The sequence below is a fragment of the Centrocercus urophasianus genome, unplaced genomic scaffold, assembly GCF_019232065.1.
Source record: "Centrocercus urophasianus isolate 14NV4802_14NV808 unplaced genomic scaffold, USGS_Curo_1.0 seq_33, whole genome shotgun sequence".
Taxonomy (NCBI): domain Eukaryota; kingdom Metazoa; phylum Chordata; class Aves; order Galliformes; family Phasianidae; genus Centrocercus; species Centrocercus urophasianus.
In genome coordinates, this window is record NW_024884900.1 from 4527960 (window position 1) to 4547319 (window position 19360).

Sequence of the window (19360 nt, forward strand, 5' to 3'; positions counted from 1 at the left end):
TGGTGTGCGGGCCGTGCGCTCACTTCTGATTGGCCGTCGACTTGGAGCAACTTCTCGGAATCGTGGCTGTGTCACCAGCGCGAGCGCTAAAAGGCGCAGGCGGTGCCGCCCCGGGAGGGAGGGGGCGGCCCAATACCAGCTCCGCACCCCGCCGGGGCCGGGCCCTTTAAGACCCCCCCCCTCCCAGCCACCTCCTCACCCCCTGGAAAATGCCAACTCACAGCACGCGGGGCATGCCGGGAGCGCCGCGCCGCACTACACATCCCGGCATGCCGCGCGGCGGGGCGGGGCTGTCGGTTCCCTAGGCAACCGCCGGCCAGCGCCCAGTGGGGTGGGCGGGGGGGACTGCCCATTCTCTCTCCTTATTGGCTGAGTGTCGGATTAAACGCCTTGCCTATTGGCAGGGATAGTGGAGGGGGCGGGAGCGGTGTGCCGGGTGGTGATTGGTTAAGGGCGGGGCCGGTGGGTGGCTGCGTCATGACTCCGCCAGCTGATCCGAGACGGGAGCCGGCGGTGGCGGTGCGGTGCGGTGGGGGGAGCGGCGCGGCCGGGCTGGGCCGCGGTGTGCCGGTACCGGGCTGGACCGCTCCGCGCAGGTGGGTCCGGCGGCACCGCGGGGAGCGCTGTACGGAGCCGGGGCATGATAGGCTTTCTGTGCCCCGTTCTGTTTCCTAGGAAAGGTCACCTTTGCCCGGGGTGCAGCGTGGGGGTTCGATGGGGTTCGGTTCTATGTAGGGCTGTGCGGGCGCCGTCCCCACGTCGGTGCGGGGGGGCGCGGTTATCTCTGCGGGGGTCCCGGTAGGGCGGGCGGGGCTGTGGTCGGGGCCGCCCCGCGCCGGGCGGTGGCCGCCCCCGGGGGTGACCTTCAGTCCGGGTTCGGGCGGGGCAGACTTTGACCCGGGGCCGCTCCTCGGGCGGACACCGAGCGGAGCATCCCGGGGGGCAGAGGGGACCGTGGGGTTCCCAGGGGAGGGGAGGTGAGGAGGGAACCGGGTTCCCCGTAGGGCGGGTGGCGAAGCTGTCCTGGCTGCGGGGATTGTCTTTACCGGGCTTGGGTGGCCCGGTGAAATCGGAGCTGGGCACCCGCTGGGGGTACGGTGGGGATTACAGATGGGGCGAACCCTGCTGAGCCCCCTCCTGGGCTGGGAGTTTCCTCCCGTTACCGGCAGAGCCTCCCCCTCCGGTGCCGGCGGGGCCCCTCCCGGGTGCTGATTCACGGCCCAGCGGGGGTGGAGCAGGGCCGGGACCGGCGCTGGAATCCGGACCAGATGTACCCGGCACGCCAGGAATGCGCGGCATCCCCGCGGCCCCGCCGCCCCCACCCGGGACACCCCGACCCCGTGTGGAACCCCGGGATGTTTTTGGGGGGGATACATTGGTGGGAGGATGCTGGGGGGTGTTCCCCATGTGCTGCCCCCCATTTAAGCCCGGTTATCCTCAAAGTGGGGCTGACTGCCCTCCTATTGCTTAGGGGATTCCCAGAGCTCGCCCTATAGTTCAGACAAAGTGAGGGGAAAAAAGGGATTTTCCTGTTTGGAAGAGAGAAGAATTGGGGCCCAACGCACCCCCTGGGTGACTCCGAAATTCCCCACGTTCCCCCGGTGCTCCTTTGGCACCAAATCTCTCCCTTGGCTAAATGCTGCTGGCCCCTGGCCTGGTGGGACCCTGCCAGCACGGTGCTGGAGGTGAGAGCCTGGGAAACACCATACCCACCCCATCCTCCCCGCAGAACCTCACAGCCCCATCTCTGTGGCAGCCTCTATGATCTGGGCTTCTTATCTGGTGTTTTCCAGCTGGAACGGCCTTGGTTCCCTGTGTGGTAAAGGGGATTGCTCTGTGGCACCTGGCTGTGGGGAAGGGAGGGATGGAGCTGCCCCCGCGTTCCCTGGGCTGTTGTACCCCCATGGGATGTCAGCCCTGGCTTTGGAGGGCACTGGGAGGGTACATTTGGTGCAAGCAGTGCTGTGTGCTGGCTCTGATATGTTGTTTCCTCCACAGCTGCTGCTCCTCTGCCCGCTCCTGGCTGCCCGGCAGCAGTTCTTCAGTGGCAAGCTTTATGTCCTTCTCTAGTAGCTAAAGCTGCCAGTTGAAGAACTGTTGAATGTAGCCACGCTCATCGCTGCGACGTCGGATGTCAGCTGCAGCTGTGTGCTGAGCCACCGGGATGAGTGAGCCAACAGCATCCCATGGAGGCACCCCGAGGGAGCTGAGGATGAGCCCGGTGGGGATGAGGAGCCTCCGGGCAAAGCCAGGGCTATAAAACAGGGAATGGGGTCCCACTCCATGGTGGGATGGCATTGAATTGAGACGGCCAGAGACATTAAACTTTGTGTTTTCCTGAACCACTCATTCGTTGCCTGTGGGGTGGGAGGATGGTGGTGACTTTGGACTGTGGGGTGGCAGGGAGGGGTGGCAGCTCTGTCCCACAGGGGTCAGTGGGCAGAGGGTTGTTTTTTGGGTCCGTCTCAGTTACAGCAGGGCTGATCTGTGCTGTTACAGGGATTGGGAGTGCAAAGAGCTGGGTGGTGGGATGGGGCTGCCTGGGTGGGATGGGCTGCGGAGCTGCTGACTCAGGGCCGAGTCATGCACAGCCCAGGGAATGGCTGCCCTGTTCTATGGCCTGTGCTGGGGCAGTGCCAGGGCTTCAGGTATGCTGGGTGTGCTGTGCCTTCCCTGCTTGAGCAGCTGATGGTGACACCAGGAGGGGTTTGGGTAAAGCCTTCAGGAATCCAAGATAATGGGGTAAAACATCTGTGTGTGAACCCAGCAAGGAGAGCAGGAGCCTCGTGCTGGAGGCTGCACAGTTCAGGTTCAATTTCCCTGTTTGGGTGTAAGGCTGCTGCTGGATTTCTGCACCTGATGATGTGCAGAAAGCAGTTTGGTGTCCCTTAACTGGCAGAAGTGGGGTGAATCTGTTGCACAACGTCCTTCATTCTGATAAGAAATTGGCGTGCATCTGCTGATGGCCGCAGGAAGTGGAGTTCTTTGGGGGGGGGGGGGGGGGGGTTTTACTGCTGCCTACTGCAAGGAACAGGGCTACTGAGCCCCCCTGGACCAACTCCTTCTCAGTGTTGGATGATGGAGGAACACCCCTGGCTGCAGGCAGCACTGTGCTCTCCCAGCCCAGATGCAGAACCGCGAGTTCCTACAGAATCAGAGGAAAATGAGGGGCACAAAGCAGTTGCAGTGAGCGCATGGGGTGGGAGGATGAGCAGCTCCCAGGCATGGCTGTGCCAGAGCTGTTGGTGTGTGGTATGGAGGAGCTGTGTGCTCCTGCCACTGCGTCTCTGCCCTTCTGTGTGTCAGCACATGGGGAGTGCTTAGGGTCACTGTTCCTCCTGTTGCTGTGATGTGCTCCCCTTGGGTAAGTTGGGGCAGTTTCAGGGTTGAGAATTGCACTGCACGGCAGCACTGAGCCCACAGAATTTGGGGATTCCCTTCTAGCTTCATATGTGAGAAGGTGCTGGGGTGCAACTTCGAGTGTTTCACACAAAAACGGTGCAATGTTATCTCACCTGCTGAGCAAATGGGCTCAGCTCTGCACTGAGCATAAAAGCAGAGGGATTGAGGCTGACACAGTGTCCCTGTGGGAACTTGCCTGACACTCAGAGCTTACCCTTCCTCCTGTGAAGTGCCATGTGACCGGTGAGTAAGTGCAGTGCTTCCTGTAGAGTGCACAGCCTCACTTGCTGCTGCCTTGCAAAACCATGCAACTCTTTCCTCCAGCACTGAGGCTGCGTTTCCTGCAGCATCCGCCCTCCTCCTTGAAGCAGCCAGCACTGGGGATGCCATGCTGCATGCAGCTGGGCTGGGGTTGCTGGATGGGGTTGCTGCAGCAGCTAATGCAATATTCACGACAGCTGTAGCAATGCCAGCAGGTGCTGCTCGCTCAAAGGTCGGCTCGCAGCCTTCTGTCCTTAGGGGTGAGTTATTTGGCATCAGCTCTTGCACACAGACTGTCTTGTTCCCAGCTGTGAGAGCAGCTTGCCTCACTCAGAGTTCCCCTCGCTGGGAAAATGTACTTCTGCAAAGCAGAAGGTCAGCATGACCGGGGGTGTGCTGAATGAATGCTCCCTGCCAGCAGTGAGCTGGAGGTGGTGGATGGAGGCGGTGGACTGGGGGCCTTGTGTGATCTCCTCTTGCCCAGCCCAGCAGGTCCCTGGTTAGGAAAAAGCACACCTGTTTTGCCCCGGAGTGCAAAGAGCAGCCAAGGGCTGTGCAAACACAAAATGCATGCGCTCAATCCAGCTTTGCTTCCACTTTATTTCTCTCGCAACAAGTTGAGCTTTAATTCCTGGTTGATGCTGTGCTCCCCGTGGCAGTGTACGGATGAAGCTTAGCTTGCTGTCACAAGGGTATGTTGTTGATATCGTAGGCCCTGCAACAAGAGGGGCACTGGGGAACTGCAGGAGCTCAGCACTGTGCTTATGGGCTCTGTGTTTGCAGGGGAAGGCAACACCCTGCTGCTCAGGGCATCACTTACTCTGCTTCTTCTTTAGATATTTTTTTCCCCAAGTATAAAACTTCAGCAATCAGAGACACTATGGGGTCACAGTTTAGGCTGGCAGCTGCTGTTACAAAGCCATCCCTGGAAGAGAAAGAAGGATGCAGAGCTCCTTGGTGCACGTGACATAGCATAGCAGCATCCTCCTGCAGACAGTGGGCTGAGGAGAGCTTAGGGCAGGGGGACATGGGGCACCAGGTATGGGAGCAGTGGGGCAGAGGGAATGGGGATGGGTGCTGGGGTCCCTGCATTGTTACACCGTTGTGCAGCTCCACTCACTTAAGGTAGAAGATGAGGAACTTCTGTTGCTCCAAGCTGCCCTTCAGAACGGTGTCTGTGTAGCCCTTACCGCAGCCTGCAGAAGATGGTCATGGGGTCAGGAAGCTCTGGTACAGCAGTGCCACCCACCCCACCTCAATGGCACCTGGAGTGCAGGAAGAAGGAGAGGGGATGTGACTCTGCATGGGGCTGGGAGCAGGCAGAGAGACTCTGGCAGAGCAGAGCTGACCCAGAGGAGCAGGGCTGCATGTGGTCCCGCGTTCCTCCTTGGCTTGGAGAGGGACAATTGTGCCCTTTCATTCCTCTCTGCCCCATCCTACCTGCATAGTGGATACTTCTCCCAAGCATCGTGGTCCAGAAGAAGGGGACGGTGTGCAACTCCTTCTGTTTCTTCAACATGTTAAAGGCAGCGATGGAACCTGTGGCAATGGACCATCAGTGGGAACGTTTTTGTTTCCTGGAGGTCCTGAAATGGCTGCTGACTGTCTGAGGGGAGCTGGGAAGCACTGCCTCACCGTGGGCCTCGGCCACCTGTTGGTGATGGATGCTGGAGTGGTTCCCATTGAGCAGCGCTACGGGAAAGGAGACAACATCCCCCCCAGCAAAGACGTTTGGGATGTTGGTTTGCATGTGCTAATGGGACAAAAAGCCATTAATGCAACAATGAAAAGGAAAGGACTCAGAATTAGCTGTGGGTACTCAGCTGGCACGCACCAGGTCCACCAGGATGGCACCGCTTTTGTCTTTGGCGATGGAGGTGCCCTTCAGAAATGAAGAGTTGGGGGTCACCCCTGCAAGGAAAGGAGTAAGGACAAATGCAGCAAGGCTCTGTGAAGGCAGGGAGTAATTTTGGCCCTGAAGTGAACGTGTGGCCTTGGTACTTCTCAGCCTGCCTGGACCGGGGCAGCCTACAGCAGTGACCAGGGCTGGTGCTGAGCTAACCCAGCGACAATAAAACCAGGACCCAGAACAAGGCGTGCTCTGATAACACAGCAGTGACCTACAGAGCTCAGCAAGCGTGCCAAAGTCGTATCAAGGCTGTAAGTCATTCCTTTCCTCATGCCTATTGCTCATAAGCCCCTCAAGTGGGTGGGACCAAAAGGAAGGACTGGGTAATGAGAACGGACTGAGATGCTCTCCCCATTTCCAGAGCTGCCTCCCTCTCCAGCTGGGCTCTCTTTACCTATTCCCACCACCACCACATCCGCAGGTAGTTTTTCTCCACTGGCAAGAATGGCTTCTGTGACCTGGGGAAGAAGCAAGGATCATTAACAAAGGGCTAAAAACTCTGTTCTCATCCCTGTAGCCTCTCCGCTGCCTTATTCTTTGCTCTCTATTGTCTTTCTCAGGCTGAGATGACCTTGTCCAGCTAATGTGTGTTGCTGGGAACGTAAGAGAAAATCAAGGAAAGCAGCATGCTGTTGCCCTCTGAGCTGAGAGCTGTGCTCTGTGCAAGGAAACATGAGGGTCTAGACATGGGAGGAGCTAGACTAGGCGTAGGCACTGGGATACACCTCAATTTGAGGGGGGTGTCCCCTAAAAATAGAAGTTCAGAAACCTCAGTGGCATGACTGACCTTTCCATCCTTCCCTTTCAGCTCATGGAGTTCTTTTTTCATGTAAAACTTGACTCCCTTACTTTGCAGCATCTGAAAAAGGAAGAGGAAGCTGCTTTGAGTGTTCACTAGGAAATTCCAAGCTCGTAAAAACAGCAGCAGCATCCAGCCAGAACGCAGGCAGACAGCTCAGCTGCTGCTCCGTGCTGCAGGAGGGTTTTATTTGCAGGGTGCGCTGGGAGTCTGCCTCTGCTCTGCCATCCCAGTTAGCACCAGCATGAGATGGGGCTTAGGGAGGGATTGAGCTAGGAAGTGTAATGTGTGCATGAAGGAAGCTGGGGGTTTACAACATGTGAGCTCTGAGCAAGGTGGCCAGGCATTACCAGGCTGCAGTTCCTGGGTGGTGGTGGATAGCAGGGCTGTTTGGATAGCACTGGGTTTTCCTAACCTTCAAGACAACGCCTCCAACCTGAGGACCCAGCGTCTTCTGGAAAGGGAACTCATGTTTTTCCACCACCGAGATGACAGCAGCCTTGTCTGAGAGGAAGGCAGCTGCCTCCATTCCTGCAAGTGAATGGCATGTTCCAGGTAAGTCTGCTGCAAGTAGGAACCTGCACCCTCCTCCTGGGGAATCTTTACCCCTTCCAGACAAGAACAGATCTGATGGATTGCCAATGCTTAACTGCTTTTCTCTGCATTTATGGGCTGTTATATTTCACTTTGTTCTTGTGCACTATGGACCCAGTTATTAGGAAATACAAAGAGCAGCTCCTAGCTGCATAGCTCCCTTCTGTACCTTACCCCCTTGCTTCTGGACAGTCCAGCTCCTCTGACAGACCTTTTCACAAGGCACATTTCCCTCTGCCCTGGTCCAGGAACTGTATATGGCTCAAAGTTTCTGGCCATCAAGAGAAAGGTTCTGCTGTTTAACTCATAAAGCTCCAGGTACAGAACTCCGGTGTGGGACCAAGACAGGCAGTGGATGACTTCCTTCCCTGAGGACCTTTAATTTAAAAGCTCACACAGCAGAAGTGCATTTCAAGGCCCAATTTTCAAGACCTAATAGCCCCTCCAGCATGGTACCTACGAATGAAGCTCCTACAATCACAAGATTCTTCCCAGCTGCCAGCTCTAAGACCTTGCTAGAATCCTCTGGGGTTTGAAGATGACACACGTTCTGCAGGTCTGCACCTGGGACTTTGAGGAAGCTGGAGCTGAGAGAGAGAGAGAACCAAGGTATGGCTTATGATTGTAAATAAACAGGGATGATAAGAAGGGAGCACACAACCCCATGCAGCCTCTTGGCCTTTTGATCCCATCATTTTCTATCATTTTCTACTGCCTCCCTTTTGTGTGTTTCTAGAAGAGCTCCAATCCCCACAAATGAACCATTTTGTCCCATCAGAAAAGGTGCATGTGACAAATGCTTTGTGCACTCACTGTCCACCTGTTGCAATGAGCAGCTGGTTGTACTTCTGAGAGGATCCGTCCATGAAGCGAACCTTCTGCTTCTGGAAATCCACTGACGCTGCCTGCAGGAGAGAGGAGGTGAAGATCAAGGAGGCATTTTCCTGGTCCACTTCTGTCCTGTCACATCAATTCTCCTCCTTGTGGCAGGAAGAGAACCATCCACTGAGGACTGATCTCAGCTGCTTTTGCACCTCTTTCTCTGTCCAGAGCTCTATGCCATGAGCGCACAGGAATTCAGGTTTCCTCAGGTAGATGTCCTCAGCTTTTAAATTCATTTCCTGGAAGCAAAGCAGAAGTATGAAATAAAGCAGTTCTTACAGTCAGCAGTGCTCTTGCAGTTTACTGGGAAGTAGGTTTGCATTAGAAGCAAATCCTGCACTAGCATGTCACGGCTGCTCACATTGTCCCATCCCCATCACTTCCATGCTCCTCCTCAAAGTGGGAAGAACTCAGCCAGAGGATAAAACCATTTGCTAATGGTGTACTCTGATCAAGAGGAAGTGAGACACTAGCTGGAAATGACACCCATTTCTCTTGCCTGATAGCTGCCTTGCCAGAATGGACCACCTGATCACTCAACCTGGTTCTGAGCATGGGCTGTGCCCCTAATTCACACACAGTACCCAGGCACAGTCCTTCCTCACCGACAAACCTTGCTCAGTTTGGACTTGTCATATGGAGCATGTTTCTCTTTGGTGGCCATGATGATCCTGCCAGTAAAGCCCTCTTGGCGAAGTGTCTCTGCACAGGTCAGGGCAGCCACACCTATGAGAGATGCTCATCTCAGCCCTGTTATGCATCACCGCAGAGTGGGAGGCAGAAGATGAGGCCTCCTTGGGGATGAGAGTGGCAGCTCACAGTGTCTGTAGTGAGGATGTGGTACAGACCACTTCACTGACCTCCTCCCAGGAGAAGCATGGTGTTCTGATTGAGAAGGCATCGTTTGCTCATGTCCTTCACCCTCAGGCTGCTTTCAAGATCCTAGAATAAAGTGAGAGATAATTAAATTGTACCCAGCCCATGGTGCTGATGGTGCTTACTGGCAGCAGGTATGGTCAGTACCTTCTTTTTAGCTGTTACAAACACCTTTCCATCTTCCACTGTTACCTGGAGGGGGGGAAGAAGAATACATTTATGCGCTGTGCTTATGGGGTGGTGATAAGAGCTCTCGTGGGAGAGTCTGTTCAGATGGTGTGTTAAGAGCTTGTGCAGAACAAGTCTGGGGGTCCTGGTGACAGCGAGCTGTCTGGAAATTTGGGGTCTGTTTGGAAAAGGATGTAGAATGCAAGGGTGGAAAACTGCAAAAAGATAATGGAGCCCAGCTCTAAGGAGAGAGGATCAGCATCAATAGGAACTCATGGTCCTGATTTGTTGAGCTGTTGGAGGACAGCAAACTCTGATGCATCAAGAGCGGCACATAGGGTTCTTAAATGTCAAGTGAGTGTCTGTTGGTGCTGGGGAGCTCACGAGCTTTCCTGGCTGTGAGGGATATTGGGATGCGTTGATTGAAAGGTTCTATAGGATGCCTGAAGTCATTCCATGTGTAGCTCTGTGAGACCAGCACTGTGGCCAGGGCATGGCCTTTTCAATCGCCATGCTTGTAGGCAGTGGGTAGCAGAGGGGACATGGACCAAGCAGGGGGGAAGAGACCAGATATCACCTTAAAGCAAGGCAGGCAGTCCAGAGAAGGGTACTCCTCAATATCTCCAGTTCGGATGTTGAAGCAGGAGCCGTGCCAGGGGCAGCGCAGCCTGTGCCCTCTCAAGACCCCTGCAATAGAACCCCCCCCCCCCCGGCCGGTGGGGGGGGGCTTCCCCCCCAATATGGCTTCTCCCCACTGCCCCCCATAAGCACTACCTTTGCTGAGCGGCACGCCGTAGTGTGGGCACCTACTGCCCAGGGCGCTGAACTCCATCTTGTTCCTCACCAGCAGCACCGGGTAACCAGCCACCATCACTTCACAGAGTCTGGGCACGGCAGGGAGCGGGGATCAGCCCCTCACAGCCATGGCGATGCTCCCTCCACCAACAAGATGGCGGCAGCCAACATGGCGGCGGTTGCCATGGCAGCGCTGGCCCTGCGGCCTGCATGGCTCACGGTGGTGGGCTCTCCGAGGGCTACTCACTCTCCATCCCCAATGTCGTCCTCCTTGCAGACCTCTGCAGTGACGATGTCATTGCAATCCATGTTGATGGACACAGGGAGGGGTCGGCCTCTGAGATCCCACCCCAAAATGTGCAGCCAGTGCCGCTCAGAGGGTTCCACGCTCAGCTGAAATAAAAAGGCTATGATCAGCAGAAAGTACACATTTTCCCTATTTTATTTCATTTTTTGGTCTCCCAACCCATCCATTCAGCCATTCTTTCTCTGATTTCACCCAGCTCTTGTTTGCATATGGCAAACCATTGAACTCAGATCGTATCGTGAGTAAGCAAGGAGGGCTTCCAGCAGTTGTGCCAGAAATCAGTAAAATGATTTGAAATTATTTATGGCCACCCTGGGCATGATGCTGTCAACAAGGCTTGGGGTCTGCACCTCCAAAATCCCTCCTGTGCTGGTGATAAGGTGGTACTGGAGTAAGTAAAGAAGGAATTAGGATAATAATTGTAATGAAAAGCAGCAATCCCTGCCTGAAGTGGATGAAGAAGGAGCAACAAATCTTGGTTCTTGCTGTTGCACAGCCCCTTGGCTGTTTGCTGTGTGTTTGGAGATTTTCCACTCTGTTTTGAAGGAAAAAAATGGAGATAGAAGGGCTGCTCGTGGCGTTCCCATGGGCAAGAGGATGGCAGACAGCAGCAACTTCACCACCAGCCCCAACACCTCAGGAAATTCCCCCATCACCACCCCTCATCCCAGGGAAAAGCTCTGACAGATACTCACAGCCTCGTCGGGAGCTGCCACCATCCATGTAGCTCTTTCCCGTCCGTGTGTCTGTCCCCAAAGCCAGCTCCCCCATCCCACGCTGGGCGATGCTCTCGTGGCCGTGCCCACCACCCCCGGCCGATGGGCGGCAGCGGGGACGCGGCGTATCTGATTACTGCAATCACTCCACCACTTCATTCCTTTTTATTTATTGTTTTTTTTTTTCCTTCCTAATTCAGGTTTAGAAACTGCTCGCCGAGGAATTAAGGGCACTTAGGGCTGATGGGGCAGGTGTGGTCTGAGGGCTGTGCCGCTTCGGAAACAAACTGAGTCAACGCTGAGAAACTCCTCTTGTTTCTCAGTGGGAAGAGCCGTCGCTCGGTGCCCGCAGGTTTTGCTGCACTTTGCTCTGCTCCTGTGTGAGTGTGTGCTGGTTTCTGGGTGTCCCAGCACCGCTGTGTCCATGTGTGTGTGTTGCACGGGGTTGGGTGCTGCTGATGGCGCTATTTTTTGCAGCCGGGTGGGAGCTGTGAAAAAAATGGGAGTGACGCCTCCGCAGTTTGCGTCTCCTCCAGTTCTTATCTTTATTTCACAGTCAAGATGTTTCAAAACCTTTAAATATGCCTCGAAACGCAGAGTGGGGACTAATCCCCGGCTCTGTCATCATCCCCATCACAGGCAGCAGCATCCTGCCATGCAACGTGCTCCCAAACCCAGCGCAGGGGGCTGAAAATCCTCTTGGAGATGGGCATAACTCTGAGAAGAGGATGTGCACATGGATGCTCAGTAAGTGTACAACTGCACCCAGCAAAGTGCTCTGCTCTGTTGGGCCCACAGAGCAATAAGGACACTGGGTGCTGCGATGCCAGGAGCGCTCCCAGCCCATGGGTGCTGCACACCCACGATGAGTGCAGGTGCAGAGTGTTTTCTCGCAGTGCCAAAAAGCTGCTTTTGGACTCTGCCTTGCTGGCCAGGCGCCTGAGCGTGAAGCAATTTGGCTGCCAAACGGCCCTGTTTAAACTCCCTGTAATTATTCCCCGGGAGCGCATTCCCACGTGGAGAAGCGGCAGCGGCCCTCACAGAGGCATTCTCTGACTCAGCAGAAACGGCTGGGAAGTGTTTGCTTGGGGATGGGAGCTGCAGTGTGCAAAGGTACAGGGGTGAGAGCCAGGTGGGACACAGTGCTGCCTGGTGGCATTGACCCAGTGGGGCTGAGAGGCTGCTGGATGCAACCCAACAGCCTGGCAAAGGACTCGAAAAGCAAAGCAGAATCCCCACCTCCACTGGTGCAAAGGTGGTGGTGAAAGGATCTTGTCCCGCTCTGAAGGTTGGGAAGGGCACTGAGCATAAAGGTTTGGGGTTGTTGTAGGATGCTGCTCTGACAGCTCACGCCTAGGAACATGCAATACATCCCTGGGGGACTCAGGGAATAGGATGTTATGCCATATTGGTAAGGTGCTCTGTAAGCATCTTTTGGCTCTTTGTTAGGCCTGTCCTCCCTTTGAGACCCTGCTGCACGCTCTAGCATGCCATAATGCAGCTGTGGCTGTGCAGATGTGTTCTCACCCCCATCGTGCTCACATTGGCCCTTCCTTGCAGCACACAGGGCTGAACACCTCCGAAGAACGGAGCGCAAGCGAGGTGGGGAGGCAGCAGAGCTAAAATGATTAATGGGACACTGTGCTCGGAGCAGCTTGGTTTGTGATATTAATAATGAGAGAATTCAGGAGGGAACATACCCCGTGCCCAGCTGTGCAGCCGGCAGCAGCAGGAGCTGTGAAGTTCTATTTGCAATGCAGGAGTGATTGAGTGGGCTCTGCAACGTGCGATGTGCAAGGAGGGAGTGCTTGCACCTCGCAGGGCTCATTCTGAACCCGTGTGAACTGCAAAAAAAAATAAAGAAACCCACCAAAAACATAGGTTCATAAATACCCCATAACAATGTCACCAGAAAGCACATCAATATCTGTCAGATATGGCTTCAGGTATGGCTTAAGCTTGAAAATTGTAAACCGGGCGTGGAAAGCATGTTTAGCTTACAGGGGGAGAAGCATGAAAAAGGAAATATTTAGTAGGAATTGATTTGCTCATAGAGTAGAAATCATTATCTGTGCTGTTTCTTGTATTCTTCCTGAGCATTCAGGTCTGGCAGGGCGATAACTGGGCTTTACCACTCCCCATCAGGTAGAAAGGGAGGGATGAGTGGTGGATGCAGAGCTTTCCTGCATCATTTGACTTCCTATGAGCCAGCAGAGCAGTGACACACTTTGGAGAGGAAAGAAGATGACAACTAATTATAATCTGCAAGCCGAGAGAAGCAGACAGGCTTTACACCTCTCCGGCTGGAGAAAAGCAGATGAAGGGAGCAAAGCTTCCCAATAACGGGAGCAGGGCTTTGGCCAGAGGGACTTGGGGTGTCAGGAGCTGCTGCTGTGAAGTCCCTGCCGTGGGACGAGCTGTGTCCCCACAGCGTTATGGGATGGCCGAGTCCCCTAGGGAGTCCCTGCCCTGCTGGGAGCGGTGCGGTGTGAGCTGACCCGGCGCAGAACGAGGCTTTCAAAGGAACTGATGGAAAACTTCGCTAAATCTGGGTGAAAAAAAGGCCGTATCTCCAAATAAGGTGCGGATGGATGCTGAGCGCTTTCGGAGCGCGTCGCCCCGAGCGGCTGTTCCGCGGGTGTGCGGGGACCTCTGGCGGCAGCGCCTGTCCCTGCCCGAGCCCGGTGCGGGGCACGGAGGGCGATTTGGGCTCCGATCCGGCGTCAGAGGATTGTTTGCAACCGGACTTGGGAACTTCTGTCAGTCAAACCATCTCTGGTTAATGGCATCGCTGCAGAAAGAGGGAGAAAAGCATTATCAAGGCTGAAACCAGGGGATTTGTAGGAAATCCCACGGCAAGTCTTTGGAAAATCAAAGAAAACCTAAAAAGCTAAAAGTAGCTGAAAGATAGAATGCGTGTGGCTGCTGGTGGTGCTCCAGCAGTGGGATCAGAGCCCCGGAACCAGAGATGCTATTATCAAAGCTTAAATTCCTTCCACGAGGAAGTGGCCATGAGAGCCCTCCAGCGCCCGGAGACACGCTCACTATTCCTGACCGGGGCCAAAGTGTTTCATAACCCAGAGAACAAAGCAGCACGTGGGGCAGCGTCACAGCCAGGACAGGCAGTGCCAGACCCGTTTCAGGGGCCGGGGCACTGCAGGGTCAGAGTTTCCCCTTGGAAACAGACAGCGTTTCTGAGGCTAAAACACTGTCAGTAAATGATTTTCCTACTCGGTACCCCGGGCAGCCCAGTGGGTGTGCAGCTCCATCTGGGCGCAGGCAATGCACCCATCCCTCTGCATCCTTTAATGCTAAGCAGAATGAGCTCTGTGCTTGGCTTTCCCTCTGCTGATTAGCCTGTGTGATCCCTCTGGTCCTAATGCATTAGGTTATATATAACCTCCTGTGGATTACTCCAAGCAGTGTCTCCCCCTCCACTCAACTGTGATAAAATTCCTTTGTCTTTCTGGCTTTTAAGCAATTTTTTTGCAGCACAAGATGCTTTCCTGACAGCAGGGACTATCTCACCCCTTTCCCTTGACACTGATTTATTCCCTCTGCAACATCTTTCCCATCAGCCCATCACTTGTTGCAGTTTCAGTGCCTGTTGCCCCAGACAGAGCAGTGACAGTGAGCTCAGACTCCACGCTTTTTGTACTTAAGCAAAAAGAACAGATGATCTCCTCTCAGATTAATACCTCAAAGGAGAGGCAGCCCCTGACATCACCCGGTGTGCATGCAGTGATTCATCTGAATAAGGTCTGCGTGGCATCCTCGCTCCTGGCGGAGACGTCAGAAAGCAACAAGAGATCATCAGATCACGAGCAGCAGGAAAAGCAGTGCCGTGGTGGGATGGAGCTGAGGAAAGTGTGAGTATGTGACCCTGAATTTCTACACGGAGCAGATCTGGAGTGCCTCGAGAGCAGGGAGCTGCTTGTGGGATGGGATGTAGGACAAAGGGATGGAGGGCAGCAGTGTGGTGGATGCAGCATTCATATTTCTTTTTTTTTGCAGAGGAACTGGAGCTTTTTGGTCAATAAACCCACAGAGAGATGTGGTGTTTGCATAGAGTCTGTGTCCATGGTGAGGGATGGGACAGTGGGGCAAGCACCAGGAATACTTCGGGGTGAAGCATCACTGCATTGGGGGTGGATGTTTTTGTGTCCCCTGATGCCATTGGGGTGCAGGAGGAAGGAAGGTGGAGGCAGGATGAGGAAGGTGTCCCTATCTCCCAGTCTCCCCATCTCCAGATGTTCCTGTCTCCAGATATCCCCATCTCCAGGCATCTTCAGCTCCTAGCATCCCCACCTCCCAGTGTCCCTGTCTCCAGGTGTCTCCAGCTCCTGCTGTTCCCCTTTCCAGACGTCCCCCTCTCCAGATATCCCCATCTCCAGGCGTACACATCACCCGTTGTCCCCATCCCAGCGTCCCCATCTCCAGATGTCCCCACCTCCCGGTGTCCCCACTTCTGGTGCCGCGATCCCCAGCCCCTCTCTTCACTTTCACTCTCGCATTTCCCTCTACTCACTTCCGGACCGGGACACGGCGATACCCGGTAACGGGGCGAGGCGATGCGATGCCTGGGGCGGTGCCGGTGCCAGAGGCGGAGGCTACGGGGCGAGGCGGAGCCGTCGTTCAGCGCATTCGGTGCCCCCCATGGGAGACAACGGATGCCCATGGCTCTGGGGCCGGACTTGCTGCTGGTCGCCGGTTCTTTCGCCGCTTTCCGCTTGTTGAACCGCGGGGTGGAGCGGCTGATGCCCCCGCCGCCCTCGGCTCGGCGGAACCGCTGGAAGTGGCGGAACATCTGGACGTCGCTGGCACACAGCGTGCTGAGCGGCGGCGGGGCGCTGGCGGGGTGAGCAGTCGGGATCTGACAGCGAGGGACCGCGATGGGAACGTAGGGCCGAGGGGACAACGAGGGAGGCTGTGCGTATGGGGAGGGGGAAAGGGCGTCGGGAGGGCTTTGGGGGAGGGGGAGGGACGGGGTGGATGGAGCCCTAGGGGGGTGTTGGGGAGTTGGGGAAGGATGGATGGGATTCTAGGGAATAATGGGGATGGGGTGGATGGGACCCTAGGGAGTAATGGGGATGGGGTGGATGGGGTGGTGCTGGGGAGAAGATCCTAGAGGGAAATGGGATGGGGTGGATGGAACCCTAGGAGGGTGTTGCAGAAGGGATGGATGTGGAGATGGGGAGGTAATCTGGGGTACAGAGTGATGGAGGAGGAAATGAGGGGTGCAAGGGGATACTGGGGTAGCAGGCGATAGGAAGACTTGTGGGGGACAGAAGGATAACATGGCTATGGGGGGAGGCAAAGGGGAAAGAAGGGTTCTAGGGTGTCAGCAGTGCCCACTGAGGAGAGTGGAAGGAAGCCTGGAGGGCTTCCTCAAGGGAAGGGAGCCAAAGGCACTGCCTGGCACTCACAGCCCATCTCCCCACAGGTTCTGTCTCTACCCTGGGCTGCACGAGGATCTGGTGGGCACACATCCACCCGGGGCACACAGCCTGGTGGCCGTGTCTGTAGGTGAGATGGGGGAACATGGTTCTGGGGGTCCCTGTTGGTGCCTAAATGCCAGCCCCCCACCCACGTCCCGGGCAGCGACGTCTCAGGCACCACAGACAATTGCCTTATTCTTGGCAAGGACAGAGGCTCCTTTTTGTGCCCACACATCCAGAGCTGGGAGGTACTGAGCTGCCCATCACCGTCCTCATCGGGCAGCCAAGGCTTGGAGGATCCCAAAATTGTCTGTGATGTGTGATCGGTGTGGCTTCCCTGCAAATCCGTGTGCTGAACTTGCTAGGAGTCCCATGGCCATCCCTCTCTTTGTAACCTTGTTGTGTTTCTGTCACCAGCCATGTGGTCAGTGCTAGCAAGATCCCCACCACCGCTATGGCTCAGCAAGGAGGTTTAAGTACATGAAATGCTGATGTGGGGTTGTTCTGGTAGCAGTAAATCCTCCATGCTGCAAGGAATTGGGATCCAACCCTAGGGTACTAACATGGGTGAGGGTACAAGTGCTGCCCTACAGACCTTCCTGGCCACCCCCTTCCTTGCTTATAGCCTCTCCATTCCCAGGTTATTTCCTAGAAGACTTCGTGGACATGCTATGCAATCAGAAACTCCACCAGTCCTGGGAGCTGCTCTTCCATCACTCCGTGGTGAGTCTGCTGGGTGGGAGTGGGTCTGGGGAATGCCCAGGGAGATGGTAAAGTAAGAACAGACAGATCCATTACCTTAATTTTCCAGCAGGCTGCAGGGAGCACAGGATTCTGCAGGGCCCAGGGAGGGAAAACAGGAGAGGTGGTGGTGGGACGCAGCTGGGGGAGGTGATTTTCAGCCCTGCAACTCTGCAACTCATGAGTCAAAAGGTCATCCACACAATAGAGCTAATTCAGGCTGAGACAGTGATTTAGCAAGCAGATAATCTCATTATAGAACCAATACACAGAACAGCATTAATGGTATAAACTGAAGAAAAGTCTGAGTGGTGTAAGGCACAGGCAGGCAGAGCCTGTCCCCTGTCACCACAGGGAGGATGCAGGGCAGGAGTTGTACCCGTTCTGCCCCCACAGCTCCATCCTGAGGCATCCCAGAGCTTCCTGATTGGAGTTCACAAGGGCTGTCATGCAGCAAAGCCACTTAATCCTTGCAGTGTACCTGTCTCAGGGAGGATTTCTGAGCCAGCAGCAGCTCTAGCCCTGGGCTACACGTCTCCCTCCCTACCGCAGTGTGCAGAAAAACCTGCTGGGCCACCATCCACTGCATGCCCCAGGCCATAATGGCAGGGTTAGGGCTGGCTGTTGGATTTCCTCTTTCAACCTGGAGTTTATAGAAGTGTTTTCCACTTGGCCTGCTGGAAAATAGCAACATACTAAGGTTTTGTGCAATGGTGGGGAGACTTTATCTTGTTTATGGGGCTGCAGAGCTGTGTGAAGTGGTGACCAGTGGCTTGGCTCCAACACGACAACTGTTTCCAGCTCTGCTTCACCACTGTGCCTGAGCATGAAGGGCTGCACAGCAAGCAGTGCCTGTGCTCAGCCTCTCTTCTTTCTCTTTCGCAGGTGATTGTCTGCTTTGGCATTGCAGTGCTGCTCCATCAGTACGTGGGTTTTGCCCTCGTGGCCTTACTGGTGGAGATTAACTCCATCTTCCTCCACCTACGCCAAATCCTGCTCATGGCCGACCTGGTGCACACCGCCTGCTACCGCCTCAACAGCATCATCAACCTGGGCACCTATGTGGTGTTCCGCATTGCCACGCTGGCCTGGATGACACATTGGCTGTTCCTCAACCGGCAGCACGTGCCCCTGGCCACATACACCGTGGGCACAGTTGGCATGGCAATCATGACCCCCATGAACATCATCCTCTTCTATCGCCTGCTACGTAGTGATTTCTTCAAGTCCAGCCGGGACACGCGCAGGGAGAAGGAGAAATAGCATGGAGCAGCTATGAGCTCATGGAGGAGGACAGCAAAGAGCTGGTGGGGAATAAGAATGGCTATTTCAGTGTTGCTTGGACTTAAGGTTGTGGATCCTGGGCAGAGAAGGTGCTGGTGGACCAGGCACTGGGGCTCTGCTCTCCAGCACCTTTGGATGATGTGGTCGAACAACCAGGAGCTGCTCAGAGAAGCTCTGAAGGCTCTAACAGCCCTGAGACACCAGTGAGAAGGGAGCAGGGAGAAGAGCATTGTTTCCCCATTGCTTTTCTGGATATGCAAACACCACTGTGAGTTTCTAACCTCTTAGGTGCTGCACCCTGCAGGGTCCTATTGCCTAAGGCACTCTGTGCTACCTCCAGCACTTCCCATAGGAAAGCACCAGGCAAGAGAAGCTCCAAGGCTTTGCCCTTGAGGCCAGGGCTGGTAAAAGCCAAATCCTGCACCCATCCCTGATGAGATTGTGCCAGGTGAGAGATGAAGGCTTGGACTTGTCCTTGTCAGATGCTGCTGGCACTGGACTAGGGACAGTGGGAGCCATAATGCCATACTTGGGGACTGCTGCTAACTTCAGGCAACTGGAGATATTCTAGTGTTGTTTTCTTCCCAGATCTATTAAGTCCCCATAAATGAGTGTGGGAATGCGTGAGCTGCAGACCAGGATGGTGTGTGATAGTTTTTTCCCGTGGATGAGATGTTTTCAGATGGGCCAGATATGGGCATCTATGAGGAACCAGAAGTCCTGCTGCAGAGCCTGGTGTAATGCTCTCAAGCAGCAGCAAGAGCTCTTACTAACACAGGCTTTCAATAAATAGCAAATGAAAGAGCTCAAGTGGAAGAGGCTTAGAGGTAAAGAAAAACTCTGCATCTCAGCTTGCTCCAGAGGTGTCACTGGCTTCCTGTCCTCCATCTCCTTGCTCTGGGATAAAAACACACGGTGTGCTGGCTCATGCCTGATGCTGTGTGCAGTAAAGCGGAGCACCTTCCTGGTGCAAGGAATTGGAAGGTTCGAATGCTGTTTCCCTTCACATTTCCCACTGATTCCCATACACAGAACCCTTCCCATCAGCCTAGCAGCACGTACGAGCCCACCTCACACAGGGCTGCATGTAGTTGCTTTGAGAAATCCACTAGATCTGTCATGTTCTCTGCACAGCAGGCAACTTTTTACCCCCAAACCACTCATTTGCTTTGGAAAGCTGTGGGAAGA

The 19360-nt window shown here is 55.0% G+C and overlaps 2 protein-coding genes and 1 long non-coding RNA gene across 3 annotated transcripts; 2 read left to right on the forward strand and 1 right to left on the reverse strand.

Annotated features, from left to right (window-relative positions):
- The first annotated feature begins 552 nt into the window (after window positions 1-552).
- Window positions 553-2342, forward strand: LOC122166473. The gene is made up of 2 exons (XR_006170815.1): window positions 553-596; window positions 1999-2342. It is a non-coding gene; the product is annotated as an uncharacterized LOC122166473 (long non-coding RNA).
- A 1906-nt stretch (window positions 2343-4248) lies between these two features.
- LOC122166482 (apoptosis-inducing factor 3-like) lies at window positions 4249-10008 on the reverse strand. Its single transcript, XM_042830285.1, has 18 exons — window positions 9934-10008; window positions 9666-9775; window positions 9469-9578; window positions 8871-8915; window positions 8708-8789; window positions 8461-8573; window positions 8000-8086; window positions 7779-7870; window positions 7422-7552; window positions 6787-6902; window positions 6360-6431; window positions 5967-6030; window positions 5498-5574; window positions 5299-5416; window positions 5104-5202; window positions 4784-4859; window positions 4484-4588; window positions 4249-4378 (listed from the first exon to the last, which is right to left on the reverse strand). The coding sequence occupies exons 1-18, from the start codon at window positions 9993-9995 to the stop codon at window positions 4348-4350; spliced, it is 1590 nt and encodes a 529-aa protein (XP_042686219.1). The 5' UTR covers window positions 9996-10008; the 3' UTR covers window positions 4249-4347.
- Window positions 10009-13406: 3398 nt separating this feature from the next.
- On the forward strand, window positions 13407-18987 carry TLCD2 (TLC domain containing 2). The gene is made up of 4 exons (XM_042830286.1): window positions 13407-15638; window positions 16153-16235; window positions 16788-16870; window positions 17774-18987. Exons 1-4 carry the CDS (start codon window positions 15286-15288, stop codon window positions 18149-18151), a joined length of 897 nt encoding a protein of 298 aa, XP_042686220.1. The 5' UTR covers window positions 13407-15285; the 3' UTR covers window positions 18152-18987.
- Window positions 18988-19360: the final 373 nt, after the last annotated feature.